Source organism: Neoarius graeffei, chromosome 7 (assembly GCF_027579695.1).
Source record: "Neoarius graeffei isolate fNeoGra1 chromosome 7, fNeoGra1.pri, whole genome shotgun sequence".
Taxonomy (NCBI): domain Eukaryota; kingdom Metazoa; phylum Chordata; class Actinopteri; order Siluriformes; family Ariidae; genus Neoarius; species Neoarius graeffei.
The window spans coordinates 50,518,999-50,534,354 of record NC_083575.1 but is presented as its reverse complement, the minus strand read 5'-3'; the positions used below and the strand labels follow the sequence as shown (position 1 = coordinate 50,534,354).

Genomic DNA, 15,356 nt, shown 5'->3' with positions numbered 1-15,356 from the left:
TGTCATGTATACCACTTTTTGGGAATTTTCGTCCATGGGGGGCGCTGTTTTTGGCCGACGCAATTTCTCCAAAATGGGTTTTTGGTTAATAATTCCATAATGCTTTTCCTTCACACCACTACCTTGTGATAGTACGTTGCTGTTGTAGACGCTTATTTTTCCAACTCATAATCGCTCATGTACAGCATAGCGCCACCTACTGACATGGGAAAAACCAAAAAATTTATTCTTCAAAAATCTAGATCTCATCTTCTATTTACTCAATTTTCATCACACTTCATACGCAAACTCTTCATAGCTCACCTGACATATACGCCAAATTTTGTGCACTTTCGCCCCTGGGGGTACTGGTTATGGCAGAAATGATATTGCAGCTTCTGATTTGTCAACCTTGGCAAGCAAACTCTTTACAAGACCCTTATTGGGGCGCTTGCCATGGGCGACAACGCTCGAAATTTGGCTCCTTTTTCTTAGACTGCCACCGCTTCTGAGAACCAGAAGCCCAGATCCAGGCGGGCCTCAGGGCCTCTATAGCGCCCCCTAACGTGTTGTGATTTTTGCCTCTCGCATTAAGGTGCCTGGTTGCCAGGTAGTTTGTAGTAGTGGCATGCCCTTTGGTACGCATATGTATCTCACCAAGCCGGACAAAAATGTAATGCCAATGCATTAGCCACGCCCTACAGGAAGTGAGGTAATTTCACTTTTGTGCGAAATGCATGGCCACGAAGACGGCGCAACTCCTCCTAGACCGTTCATAGGAATGTCACCAAAATTGATACACATCATCTACAGACATGGCTGACAAAAGTTGCTAAATACGTTTCACGTAGGGTAAACCGTTCAGAAGTTATACGTCAATCATTTTTCAATGCAGAATTTTACATGCTTAAAAATTCATAACAAATCTTCTAATTGCTCAACACTGCTCATACTTCACACGCCAATCATTCATTGGGCTTCGGACATGTGACCCAATTTCTGTGATGTTTCGCCACTGGGGGCGCTATTTTTGGGCAAAAAATCCAGTCTTTCCTCAAATTTGGTCAAACTTCACGGCCACCCTCTTACTACCTCCCATGTCATGTGTACCACATTTTGGGAATTTTGGTCCATGGGGGGCGCTGTTTTTGGCCCACGCAATTGCTCCAAAATGGGTTTTTGGTAAATAATTCCATAATGCTTTTCCTTCACACCACTACCTTGTGATTGTACGTTGCTGTTGTAGACACTTATTTTTCCAACTCATAATCGCTCATGTACAGCATAGCGCCACCTACTGACATGGGAAAACCAAAAAAATTATTCTTCAAAAATCTATATCTCATCTTCTATTTACTCAATTGTCATCAAACTTCATACGCAAACTCTTCATAGCTCACCTGACATATACGCCAAATTTTGTGCACTTTCGCCCCTGGGGGTGCTGATTATGGCAAAAATGATATTGCAGCTTCTGATTTGTCAATCTTGGCAAGCAAACTCTTTTCAAGACCCTTATTGAGGCGCTTGCCATGGTCAACAACGCACGAAGTGCGAGACCCTATTGTTGCCATGTGTCCAATTCTGTGCTTTGTCGCCATTGTGGGAGTAGTGTCTCTTGCCGCAGAAGCTGTGGAAGGTTTTTCGCAGGGACGCATGCCCCCGCCCCCCTTGGCCGCTGGCGCGAGGGCCCGTCGAGGCCGCTTGCGGCTTTAATTTATGCACTTATTGGAACATCCAGACAGTAAGGCATTATAGTAATCCAACCTGGAGGTAACGAAAGCATGAACTAGTTTTTCCGCGTCATGTAGTGACATTAAATTTCTTATCTTAGCAATATTTCTGAGATGAAAGAAAGCTATCCGGGTAATGTTATCAATGTGAGTTTCGAATGAAAGACTGGGGTCAATAATTACCCCGAGGTCTTTTACTGCTGCACGTGAAAAAACAGAAAGGCCATCCAGAGTCACTGTGTAATCAGAAAACTTACCTCTAGCTGTATGTGGTCCTAGTACAAGTACTTCAGTCTTGTCAGAGTTAAGCAGAAGGAAATTAATAAGGATCCAGTGTCTAATGTCATTTACACATTCCTCAATTCTATTAAGCTGGTGTCTTTCATCAGGTTTTGCAGAAACATACAACTGTGTGTCATCAGCATAACAGTGGAAACTAATACAATGTTTACGAATAATATCACCCAGAGGTAACATATATAGAGAAAAAAGCAGTGGACCCAAGACAGACCCTTGTGAAACACCAAACTTTACCTCAGTACGTCTAGAAATATCACCATTTATATCAACATACTGATAGCGATCAGTTAAATAAGAGCTGAGCCAGGAGAGGGCCGTTCCCTTAACTCCCACAACATTTTCTAGTCTATCCAGAAGAATGGAATGATCAATGGTATCAAATGCTGCACTAAGGTCAAGCAACACAAGCAGTGAGACACAGCCCTGATCAGACGCCAACAGTAGGTCGTTTACTACTTTAACCAAAGCTGTTTCTGTGCTGTGATTAGGTCTCCATGTATGCTCTCCAGTATGGCACTGTTATGTAGGATTCAAGCATGTGACCTCTATCTGCAAAGAGCCTGTTATTGTTATAATGTCATTCACACATGTTGTTTGTAGCTACATTTATGTATTTATAAGATATAAATTCAGTTTAGACTATTTTTACCTGAGGGAGAATAGATAGTACAGATATATACTTCAAAATGCATTGGTATGAGAATTTGGATAACACAAAATACTGCATTTGGCATTTTTTCATTCACTTCAGTGAACAGAAGACTTTTTTAGGTGATATAGAACTATTACTTAAGACCAAACATGCAATCTGATTTGCAGAATACAACACACTGATCATATATTCTGCTAGTTGTGTTAAACATTCTTTCTTCAGATTTATGGACTATTAAATTGAAATTTATGGTGCCTTAAAGGTCATGTTCTAGGTCACATAGGGAGATTTTTGGCTTCAGTCAGATTGGGAGTACTGTTTCGTCGGTGCTGTCTGTGCACCTTTATATCTCTCATTACATCTGTCTAGAGGACAGTGATGGCACACAGAATAGCAGGAGGGCATGAGTCCAAAAAAAAGTGCTTTCTCCTTATGGCAGCATGTCAGGGCTTAGAGTCTAGGTGATATGGTGTGAGGGGGAATTAGGAGTAGTGTTTCAGTGGCTTTTTTTGTCTACACTTCTTCTGTAGGTGGCTGTGGAAATCATGCATTGACCATTCAAAACTGAATCACCAGAACTAATAACACTGATCATGCTTCACATATTCACATAGAGGCTCAAATTAGTTCTGTTGTGTTATTCATGCAAATGGTATTCACTCCTGCAGCAGTAGTAATATCAACATAGCCATGAATATTTTCAAAAAGTCCCTTTTGCAGCACCTAAACTACCACTGTTTTTTTTTTTTTTGCCTCTAACTCCCCTCTTTCTTGCTGCTTCCTCTCATGCCGTTTGTTCTTTTCTGTATTTGGTATTCAGACACATTATGAGGATGGAGATTATATAATCAGACAGGGAGCCAGGGGAGACACCTTCTTCATCATTAGCAAAGGAAAGGTAAGTACATTTTAACACAGCATTAGTGTGAAGTTTAAATGTTAAAATGCCCCAGAAGTCTCCTCTATTTTGATCAGGGTTCTTTGGTAACCTGGCCCTGTGTTTTAGGTGACTGTGACCAGAGAGGACTCTGCCAGTCAGGATACAGTGTACCTGCGCTCTCTGGGGAAGGGCGATTGGTTTGGAGAGAAAGCTTTGCAAGGGTAGGATTGTCCTCTTTTTAAGCATCAGATAAGTCATCAAATGCATCAGGGTTGGCCTCAAACAGCTGTAGCACACTGAGCTCCTTCATAAACTACTGGTCTGACCTAAATCTAGTATATACAATTAGAGCTGTAGTGGTGTGCCACCTAGTGGTGTCTACACATTAACACTTCTCTAAATACCACAGTAGCACAAAATCTAAATGAGAACTGTTTCAAACGAGGAAAGTAGAGATAACTATTGGTCTGTATTTGAGACCAAGGACACAATAATTATGAGCTCAATACACCTGCAAGTAGATATGTGAGCTTGGAAAAGATATCTTACTCTTTCTTAATAAAATTAGCTCATCAATTAGGGATAAAATTAGCTCAAATTTTAAGTCGTTCAAATTCTGTAAAGCTGCTTTGCAACAATGTTTATTGTTAAAAGCGCTATACACATAAACTTGACTTGTCTTAATGCGTAATCTTAAGAGTTCAATTTAGTACTTGAAATCTCATAAAGCAGAGCTTTTTTAAAACATAATTTGCAGTTTATCCTGAAATTGCATGACAGTCAGTTAAAGGAAGCGATATTATGATATATATTTTTTTCTAGGTCTGGCGCGTGCTCTATAATTAGTGTGCTTGCAAAAGCACACTATTGTTCTTCTTAAGTTTTATTTTTATTATTATTATTATTATTATTATTATTATTATGTTTCACCCGTTTTTTGGATCCACTACTCCTCCTAGGGCTTTCAAGATAGAGACACCGTTCCAACGCTGAAACGTAGGGCCCGATCTGGAATGGCATGCTTGTTAAAATGTTTGCACTACCCCTTGTCGTTCGTTCGGTATTCCCGTTTTTCGGCAAAATTCCGTGCCATTGAAATGAATGGGTAGAACTTTGGAGTGATGATGTCATAAGGAGCTCCTCCACTCCAGATGTTAGAGTGGGAGCAGCAGAAAAAAAAAATTAAAACTGCGATTTTACAGCCAAAATCCGTGTTTTAAACCCTGTAAAACCTCTGAATTAAATTGAAAAACATATAAAAGGGTGGAGAGGAGATCTCCCTTCAAAATGATGTGAAAGAGACTTTGAGCCAGAGAAGGAGTGAGAGCTGTTGACCAAAGCCCATGACACTGTGTGACAATGTGTATTGGTGGAGATAGTGATTGGGTAAGAGAGAGATGTAGAGAAAGAGAGAGAGACACAGAGAGAGAGGGAGAGAGAGAGAGAGAGAGAGAGGCAGAGAATGTGGCTTCATTTGAGCAAGCACACTCCAGCAGTTTCTGCAGAGGAAATGCAATCTAGTTTTCTCTGATCATTTCTGTAGATAAGACATGCAAGATTAGTACAGGGTTTGGTTTCACAAAATAACAAAAACACCACATGAAAAAGGACATTCACTTTGAAATGACAGTCACAATTACAAACACAGATGCACAGATGAGTTATAGTAGGATGGTTGCCAACTAATTGCATTCATCAGATACAAAAAAAAAGAGGTCTGACACTTAGTTCTTTGATATGTGGAATTTCAAAGCAGCCTGAGGCAAGGAACAGATTTCCAAAAAGGCCAAATATTAGGTATTCCAAAACTTACAAAAAATAAATCACAAAAAATGGAAAGTTTTTTATTTAATGTCATAATAGAGAAGCCTCAAAACTCATGATGTCATGATTTCACGAAGCTAGAATTCTAAAACCGTTCATATCAAAACCAAAGCATGAAGACACAAAGGCCCAATGACTGCTTTGCATGATTATTTAAACAAGTGCAAACATTCTTCCTTGATGTTCCTATACATGCTGCTAAAACTCCGCAAGGATAGTTTGATTAACAAGAAGACGAAGTCAAGTGTCTTCCATGGTCTCCCTAATTACTAAATTTAAACATCAATCAACCTTTATGGAGTCCTGGAGTGCAGACTATAAAATGGATATCGACCTTCTCCATCCATTAAATTACTGGAAGATTATAACATGAAGACTGGCCCAACATCCCAAATCTATTCTGGACTTGGATGACAAAAAACATGGCTCTACTCCTTTTTAGGTCTTTGGTATAAATGTTTTTTTTTTTTTTTGTCCAATCCCTGTTACGAACTTTTCTGGTTTATTTTGCTCTCCATACTTAAGAGAATATGGTAATACATCGACCTGATTTTTGATGGTTTTTGTGACTGTACGACGTCTGTATGTGTACCACCACAGGGAACCCGATCGTAAGTGCAAGGCAACATATCTCATAAACACTTGACCAGTGGACAACAAAATTTTTATCTTTATTTACATAAGATAGTTGGGGTTTTATCCAGCATTTATTTTTAATTTGCTTTTTAAAAAGTAATGTGGGATTATTTACTAACACATTTTACACTCATTGGGAGTGCCGCTTTTAGGCAGTGCCTAAATACGAGGGTAAGTCAAAAAGTTCTAAGACAGATGTTATAATTTCAAAAGGAATTCAAACGAATTCAAAAAAGGAATACAAAGAAGGAATTCTCCGATGGAACCATCGCTTGCAGAAGTGTTTAGACTTAAATGGAGGCTATGTAAAGAAATAGCTTTGTTATTTTCATAAATAAAGATTTTTTTAAATTTGTCTTAGAACTTTTTGACTTACCCTCATATATATTTTATTTTATTCTCGATCTGTACCACATCGTACGTGTATGGTTATGTGTACATATATACACTTCCATTTATAGCACTTATGTGTGACTTTGGTGTGTGTGTGTGTGTGTGTGTGTGTGTGTGTGTGTGTGTGTGTGTGTGTGAGAGAAAGAGAGCTCTACTGGTTTGAGTGTGAGTGTTTTCCCATCACATACAGCAGCTTTCTGTTCTCACTCAGTCCTTCCCTCTCCATCACTTTCTCTTTAAAACTGTACATAGAGAGAATGATGACTATATTCATCTCAAGTCCAGGCTCAAGACTCCTCGGTTTCAGAATTTCTTTCATCAGGTTGATAGCAAGTATGCACTTATCTAATACTTTCACTCAAGCTGATTTAAGGAGCCTTTGAAACATGATTTCTGTGCCTTCTTGTGGCTTAGATTGAATATTTATAAAGAAATATCCTACTGTTTTGCCAAAAAGAACTGTACAGAACTCAACACATAAATCCGCTTTTGGCCCACATTAAATCTACTAGAAAAATACATGAATGGTCAGCTGTTTTATCCCTAAATGCTGTGTTCAGTAATATCATCCAGCACCTGCATGCCCTTTCTAATAATTTGCAGTAATTTATTGTTGTTATTATAGTACTCTGTTCTTGCTTATGAGAGATGAGAGATGGTATTTTCTTTCTTGGACCAGAGAATGTATTTTCCTGCTATTTGAGTTTCTATTCTGGGTGTATTTGATGAATGACTGGAATACAGAAAATCAGTGTTCATAAAAATAAGTGATTCCTCTTCAGCCTCCTTTATTCCTCTGTGCATAGTTAATGAACAAAAAAGGGGGGTGGGAGGGCTAAAAACAATGAAATCCTAATCTGTCTAAACAGCTTCCATTCTCTTGCACACTCTGCATCCACTACTGCAAAAGGCTACAGTGTATTCTTGGCTGCATTGTGGACATTTGCAATCAATTTCTAAAAGGATCGCCTTATTTATGTCTGAGCTGAACTTCCAGTAAGCAGTCTGATCTGAGAGTTCTGGTGTGGCACAGTGTACAGTGTGTGTGCTCTTGGTATTCAGATTGGCCTCATGAACTGTAAATGATGGAAAGGAGCTCTTGTTGATTGTATTAATGGGCGTGTATGTATGCCAGTGTAGACTGTGTGTGTGACTGTTTGAAATGAGAGCTTGGCACAGAAGGCCTTTTTCACTGAGCATGTGTCATGTTTTGAGATTGCCCTCCTTGTCGTATAATGGGCTTTGCTGTTCACTTAATGTCTCTTATAAAGCCTCTTATAGAGAGCATTATAACAGACATTAAGTGAACAGCAAAGCCCATTATACACTACAACACAAATACACAGGCCATAATTACACTCGTCAAACCTGGTGCTCACACTTGCCCTCTGGCTCGATAATGGCACTTTAAAATAGTGACAGAATTTCTCCGGTGCTTTTCTGTTGTCTCTTCTCTGCTGTTGTATGGAGCAGCTGTGACCTTCTCCGAGTGTGTTTGTGTGTTTGTGTTGTGAGGGAGTTAGGGTTGTGCAGTGGAGAATTCTCACCTCTGTCCAAGCACAAGAGCCTTTGACTGGGATTGGAGGATGTGTGTATGTACTCTATTTACATTAACATCTACTCTTCTTTCTAGTCAGTCAAGGCGTCAGACGTTCTGTGTGTGTATGTGTGTGTGTGCTTTGTGCATGGTTGGATGGAGCTTGCTGAGCTAGTTGTGAGGTGTGGTGGAGCACACTTTGGAGTAAAACTTTGTAATTTAACATTTTATAAGAACTAAAAAGCCTTGTGAAGAATAGCTCGCTGAACATTATGGATTCAGTGGATTCAGTTTCGGATTCTGACTCATGCGATTGGGGTGACGACTCCTCGGAATTCAGCGAGCCAGAGGAGGTTAATGATGGCATACAGACAGGCTCTGAGTAATGACTGATTTATTTTATTTTATTTTTTTATTTTTTGTTTTATTTTATTTTTTTTATATATAAAATTGCCTTATTGACTTTGAAGCAAATTTCTTAATTTAGATTTCATATTAAAATTGCTTTCTAGATGATCTAATGCAACTAACAGTTCTACCAATTGTTTTCTTCCTATGATAAATTGTTAACTCTCATACTGTATATGGAGAATGGTTGAAGTTATATCTGTAAGGTGACACTTTGAATCTCTTTTAGATTTTCTTGTTTATCTGATCATCTAGCTATACTAGACCAGCTGTCAAGCATTCTATCCTGAGTCTCATCTGAATTAGCTGACACAGATTCATTTCTGTATTGCATAATTTTTCACTCACGTCTCCTTGTTGCACAGAGAGGACATCAGGACAGCCAGTGTCATTGCTGCAGAGACTGTTACCTGCCTTGTTATCGACAGAGAGTGAGTATTACTCATTACTCATCATGCATTATTAACTTTGTTATACGTGCTCTATTGTTGGCTTTAGAATTATTCACATGGTTTATACACTAATAAAATAGAGTAACTCATTTGAGCTTAAACACAGCTTGAGCATCAAGTGTTCTTAGAAGTAATGTGATTTTTCTTTTTTTTATTATTTTGGAAAAAATATGATTTCACAATTATCAGCACTTTGAAGATTATTGCCTATTTATTTAAAGGCTGCAAATAATTCTGGAATTGATTGTATATTATTATTATTATTATTATTATTATTATTATTATTATTATTATTATGTGTACCCCGCCTCTCGCCCATAGTCAGCTGGGATAGGCTCCAGCTTGCCTGCGACCCTGTAGAGGAGGATAAGTGGCTACAGATAATGGATGGATGGATGGATATTATTATTATTATTAACATACAATGTGGGTATCATTCTGGAATAATATCATAATAGCAATTCTTGGCTAAATGAATTGAGTCATGTTGTCTGATTTAGTTGACTGTTGCATATAAAGCTGCAGTGGCATTTCCTAACTGACATTTTCCCCTGTTTACTGTGAGTTTGTGTGAATGACTTATTTCTTCAGTGCCTGTGTGAGTTCGTCTATTCAGAGGTGTGCTTGTCTGAATAAATCTGTCTCATGCTGAATACTTTAATTGCTGTGTGTCAGTGATCTGTGCAGACAGGTTGTCTCCTGGGGAATGCGCTCATTCTGCTCTTTATGGGCTGTTACAACTTAATAGGCCTTCATCCATCAGCACTCTGCTGTGTGCACTTCTGTTACACTGAAGCAATATTTATGGATGGATTGTTCCATATCTTCATATTGTGCTCTCTGAATGTGCACATTGATGTGGGTCCTGAAAAAATATTTTTTGTCTGAAAATACATTTTATGAACAAAATGCTTTAATTATACTTGAATATTTAAATAAAAACATTAACTATATTGTTGTAAATTGGCATTTAGATGATGATAGAGTTTATAGACCTTGAAATATGAATGTTATTGGGTGGCACGGTGGTGTAAGTGGTTAGGACTGTCGCCTCAGAGCAAGAACGTTCTGGGTTTGAGCCCAGCGGCCGGCGGGGGCCTTTCTGTGTGGGGTTTGCATGTTCTCCTCGTGTCTATGTGGGTTTCCTCTGGGTGCTCCGGTTTCCCCCACAGTCCAAAGACATGCGGTTAGGTTAATATGGGACGGCCTTGGGCTGAGGTGCCCTTGAGCAAGGTACCTAACTCCCAACTGCTCCCCGGGTGCTATTAGCATGGCTGCCCACTGCTCTGGGTATGTGTGTGTGCTCATTGCTCATGTGTGTGCTCACTGCTTCAGATGGGTTAAATGCAGAGAGGAATTTCACAAGTGTGTGATGATTAAAGTCTTCTTCTTATTATTATTCATTCATTCATCATTAGTAACCTCCTTATCCTGGTTATTGATAGATTTGATTTGATTTGATTTGATTTGATTTGTTTGTTTGTTGTTATGCAAATCTTTTTTTTTAACCACATCACTCACTGGATAATACACACTATACTATAAGGCCAAACGTTTGTCGACATTTGACCATCACACCCATATCTGGTTCTTCCCCAAACTGTTGCCGCAAAGTTGGAACCGCACAATTTTTCAGCAAGTCTTTCTATGCTGTAGCAGTAAGATTTCCCTTCACTGGAATTAAGAGGTCCAAACCTGTTCCAGCATGATAACGCAAACTCCATGAAGACATGGTTTGCTAAGGTTGGTGTGGAAGAACTCGAGCCGCCTGCACAGAGCCCTGACCTCAACCTTACTGGGTTGAACTAGAACACTGACTGCACATCAGGGCTCCTCATCCGACATCACTGCTTGACCTCACTAATGCGCTTGTGGCTGAATGAGCACAAATCCTCACAGCTACATCCCAAAATCTAGTGGAAAGCCTTCCTAGAAGATTAGAGGTTATTATAACAGCAAAAGAGGACTCAAATGGCCCTTTTCCACTACCCTTTTTCAGCTCGCTTCAGCTCACTTCAGCCCGACACGGCTCGCGTTTCGACTACCAAAAACCAGCACGACTCAGCTCGTTTCAGCCCTGCTTAGCCCCCAAAACTCGCACCGTTTTGGAGTGGGGCTGAAGCGAGCCAAAGCGAGCCGACTGAGGTTGGGGGTGTGAGCAGACACTCCCCTGTGCACTGATTGGTGAGGAGGAGTGTCCTCACATGCCCACACACGCCCCGCGAGCGCGCTGGGATCTGTAAACACCGCAAACCCAGAAGAAGAATAATTATGAATTACGAGAATTTCTGAAGCCTTATGCGCCTCGCCTCATCTATACGCTCTTGCCAGTATCTGTTGGCGTTGTCGGTGACAACAAGCCACAGCACCAAGACCAGCAACACTAACGACTCCATGTCCTCCATGTTTATTGTTTACTATCCGGGTCGTGAGACTACCGCTTAAAAGATCACTGAATCAGTGACATACAGAGCATCGTGGACGAGTTCGCGGAGCGCAAGGCTCGTCGTATGCCCTTCAAATAATGCGCGCAGTAGGCTATTGATGTTTTATTATGAGCCATGTACAGTATCCTAATGTTTTTTTGTTTCTGAGTTACATGTTCGTTTGAAGGACTTGATGTACTAAATAACATAGTTGCACCCGGTAGTGTTGAAATTGGTAAACACCGCAGTTGCGGACATTTTGTAGCCTAAAATGATGTTATGATAAGCTTTAATAAAGGGCCCGGTCATTTGCCCCGCCCCCGGCCCGGCTCTGACTTGTTCCGCCACTGTCACTGATGTCACTGTTTGCGCTGCTTAACGACATCACGTGACGTCCACCCACTTTCGCTAACTCCACCCAATGTGTCCACCCACTTCCAGCCAGCACGGTTCAGCGCGGTTGTAGTCGAAATGCAACTCCAACAGCCCCGCTCAGCTCGACTCAGCTCGACTCGGCACGGCACGGCACGGCTCAGCCGCGTTTGTAGTGGAAAAGCGGCAAAAGTGGAATGGGATTTTTAAAGGAACAGTCCACCGTACTTCCATAATGAAATATGCTCTTATCTGAATTGAGACGAGCTGCTCCGTACCTCTCCGAGCTTTGCGCGACCTCCCAGTCAGTCAGACGCAGTCAGACGCGCTGTCACTCCTGTTAGCAATGTAGCTAGGCTCAGTATGGCCAATGGTATTTTTTTGGGCTGTAGTTAGATGCGACCAAACTCTTCCGCGTTTTTCCTGTTTACATAGGTTTATATGACCAGTGATATGAAACAAGTTCAGTTACACAAATTGAAACGTAGCGATTTTCTATGCTATGGAAAGTCCGCACTATAATGACAGGCGTACTAACACCTTCTGCGCGCTTCGACAGCGCATTGATACTGAGCTCCGTATCAAACGTTTAGATGACTTGCAACCACATGATCAAAATGTGCTACGTCATGAGCGTCCGCCATGATGGTGGATATACAAAACAACTAGGATGGCAGCCACTGAAAGCGTGTCTATAAACAATGTTGAATTTTCTCAGTATTACCACGATTTGAACGGTCAAGCAAAGATTTGATACAAAGAGAAGATAGATATGTGTGGTTTTGACCCATATTATTTTAAAAAGTCAGACTTTTCTGAAGATAAGATGCTTCTACCGACCATTGAGTACGAATACAGGTCATTTCGTCCAAAGCCTTTTTCATATGCATTATCAATTATTTTATATTTCAGGTATTTGTTCAAAAAAAGGAGGAATTCTCAATGCAATTTGACCGAAGCAAAGCACATTTTTGTAAAGCAAATGAGTGACATAGTATGGATCATGTTAAATCTTTAGGTGCCGAGCAGCGCTCTTGCGGGGGCTTTAGGCTTGGACGGAATGTCTTAACTATTGGACTAAATGGTCATTGGAATTTTAAAAAATGGGAACATGCCACGGTCACGAGTACTGTTGTAACCACAACCACATACAGCACAAAGATATGGAATAGCTAAAAGAACGCTTAAAGCAGTGAAAAAAACAAAGAGAGTTGCGCATGCATGACTATGTTTTGTATGGAATGTTGCTTGACCTCGCATTTGTATCTCCACCAACATGGTCAACATCCGGGTTTCTATGTTGCGTTGATATCACTTGCAAGTCAAGGATTTTAATTACATGCTGCTGAGCTAGCATACACAGACACTTAGATACGGAAATATTTAAATTTAACCAAAGGTTGCCTAGGACAGCAAGTTAGGTGGTGTTTACATTAGACCGTATCCGTCTCGTTTTCGTTGCGGATGCACTGTCCATTCACATTTAAACGCCGGGAAACGACTCCACAGGCGGAACAACTTGAATCCGCCAGGGCCCACATATTCAACCCAGTTCGTATCTGAGCCGGTGCTGTGTAAACATTGAGGAACGCGGAAACGCTGTGCTGAGCTCTAGCTGACGTCGTCATTGGACAACGTCACTGTGACATCCACCTTCCTGATTTGCTGGCGTTGGGATCACACACACAGCGGCTCGGTCCCGAATCACTGCTCGTGCGCTTCACTCGCGCGCTCTGTGAGCTGCGCAGGGCCGGAGTGCGCACCCTCCAGAGGGCACTCGCTGTTCAGGGTGGAGTGATTTGGAGCGCAGGAGGAAGCGCTGAGCCGCACTGAGGTTTATTTACACATTTCAACTTATTTACCTCCTTCAGGCGCTTAAACTCAGTGAGAACATGAACATCACAGCCAGGTGTGTTTATCTGCTGGAGAAGGTGTTCGCTTGCCATCCTTCCACTTGCAAGTGGTGAGTGACTTGCGCATGCCCGATATGCACTGGGATCATGTGACGTGCCGTCTAATTAGTCATGTGATTAGCGTATCCGTGTATTGGCGTTGCTGTGTGCACGCGAATCGTGTACTGGCGTTGCTGTGTGCACGCGAATCATTTTAAAAACGTTAATCTGATGATCCGCTGATATGGTCTAATGTAAACACCACCTTAGTTGATTAAACCGTAAAACTGTCAGCAACAGCTATAAAATATGAAGCTCACTGCATACAATGCCATAAAACTTTTTAAGTTCTTTTGTAACTTAATAATAATTACATGTGAATAGATCATTTCTGTTTTTCGATTTTTAAGTGTTTTTCTATTTGGTAACTCACCCATGAAAGAATAGGCCTTAAATTGCATTGAATTGTACAAAAAGTCATAAAAATGATTAAATACAATTTATGGACACCCTTCAGTTAAGTTCAGAATAATATAATGCTGTCTTCTTTTTAGTGCACTTCAGAAGTAATTCAGTTAAGCATGCCCCTCTTTGGGGAAGGAGAAGTGTAGGGAAAGAGGAAGAGGGAGAGAAAATTTAAATATTTACATGGATTGATTAAAGTGCAGTGCCAGAGCTGCCATTTTTGGTATAAACACATCAACAGAAGCTCATCCCCAGCATTACTGCCATTTCTCCTTGTGATATTTATCAACCAGGAGACACTCTCTCTCTCTCTCTCTCTCTCTCTCTCTCTCTCTCTGTCTGTCTCTCACACACACGTACACAAACATGCGCACGGGTACCCACACACACACCCTCTCCCTCCTTCTCTCTGATCGTACTGCTGAAATTGCAGAGGGGCTTTCATCATTATCATTAATATTTACAGCAGCAGAGGTCATACATAATTGAACATTCTCCTCTGAACAAAAGGAAACACTGATTTTAATTAGGTTAGTATTTCAAATGTAATTACTTTCTTCTTTTGTCCCTTACAAAAGAGTTTACTTTTTAGTTGCAAGCAATACAATCCTGTTACTCATTTTTTTTATAGTCTAAGTGATCCTCGATTTACTTTTACTTTTTTCGTTTGACAAAACTAGTCTTATATTCTCATTTACGCTTAGCAGTGTGTGTCATTTTGGCTGTGGGAGACTTTTCTAAAAAAATGTTTGAGCCTTCTCATATTGTGTTTTAGATCTTATAAGCACCTTATTGGAGGTTTGGAGGATGTGTCCAGCAAAGGATCGGAAGATGCAGAGGCCAAAGCACAGTAAGCCCATCTCAGCTTTTATCTATTAGTATTATTAGTGTTATTAGTATCTGTATAGGTCTCCATATACTGAAGCTGTTAGCTTCTGCAAGTAATATCATTCCAGTGGCATTACAGGAATGATGTAAATAGTTTTATATGTTGTCGTGTGATTACCCAGTGTACGTCTTTGCTAAATGCATACTTATACAATTATTTTGATTTATAGAAAGTGCTATATAAGAACAGTATTTCTGCTGCGTCTGAAAGAGAGAGAGAGAGAGAGAGAGAGAGTCAGCATCCTCACAGCTGTGTTACAGCCAACTACCACTGACACATTGTTTTTAATGAAAGTAACATGAGAGGAGAGTTAGAGACAGTGACCTCTCAGGCAGTTTGAGGTGATGCGAAACCGAAGAACTGCAAAGGCGGGAGTAATATGAACTCTCAGAACATCATCAGCCAGCGTGCGTGCACACACACACACACACACACACAAAAAGAGAAAGTATTGTCCCTCCAGTAATTACTCAGTCGAAGCTTACAAATGATGTTGTGAATAAGTTTCAGCTCCTTCA

At 40.6% G+C, this 15,356-nt stretch overlaps 1 protein-coding gene across 3 annotated transcripts in view; it reads left to right on the top strand.

Moving 5' to 3' along the window:
- prkg1a (protein kinase cGMP-dependent 1a) overlaps positions 1-15,356 on the top strand; it is a 144,581-nt gene that overhangs the window by 111,450 nt on the left and 17,775 nt on the right. For 2 of the 3 annotated variants that reach the window (XM_060925881.1, XM_060925879.1), the window contains exons 6-9: positions 3,485-3,562; positions 3,671-3,765; positions 8,708-8,773; positions 14,725-14,799. In XM_060925881.1, coding sequence (XP_060781864.1) covers positions 3,485-3,562; positions 3,671-3,765; positions 8,708-8,773; positions 14,725-14,799 — 314 coding nt within the window. Of the gene's footprint in view, positions 1-3,484; positions 3,563-3,670; positions 3,766-7,944; positions 7,990-8,707; positions 8,774-14,724; positions 14,800-15,356 lie in introns of those variants that run through there. The other variant, XM_060925882.1, reaches the window with a different exon arrangement.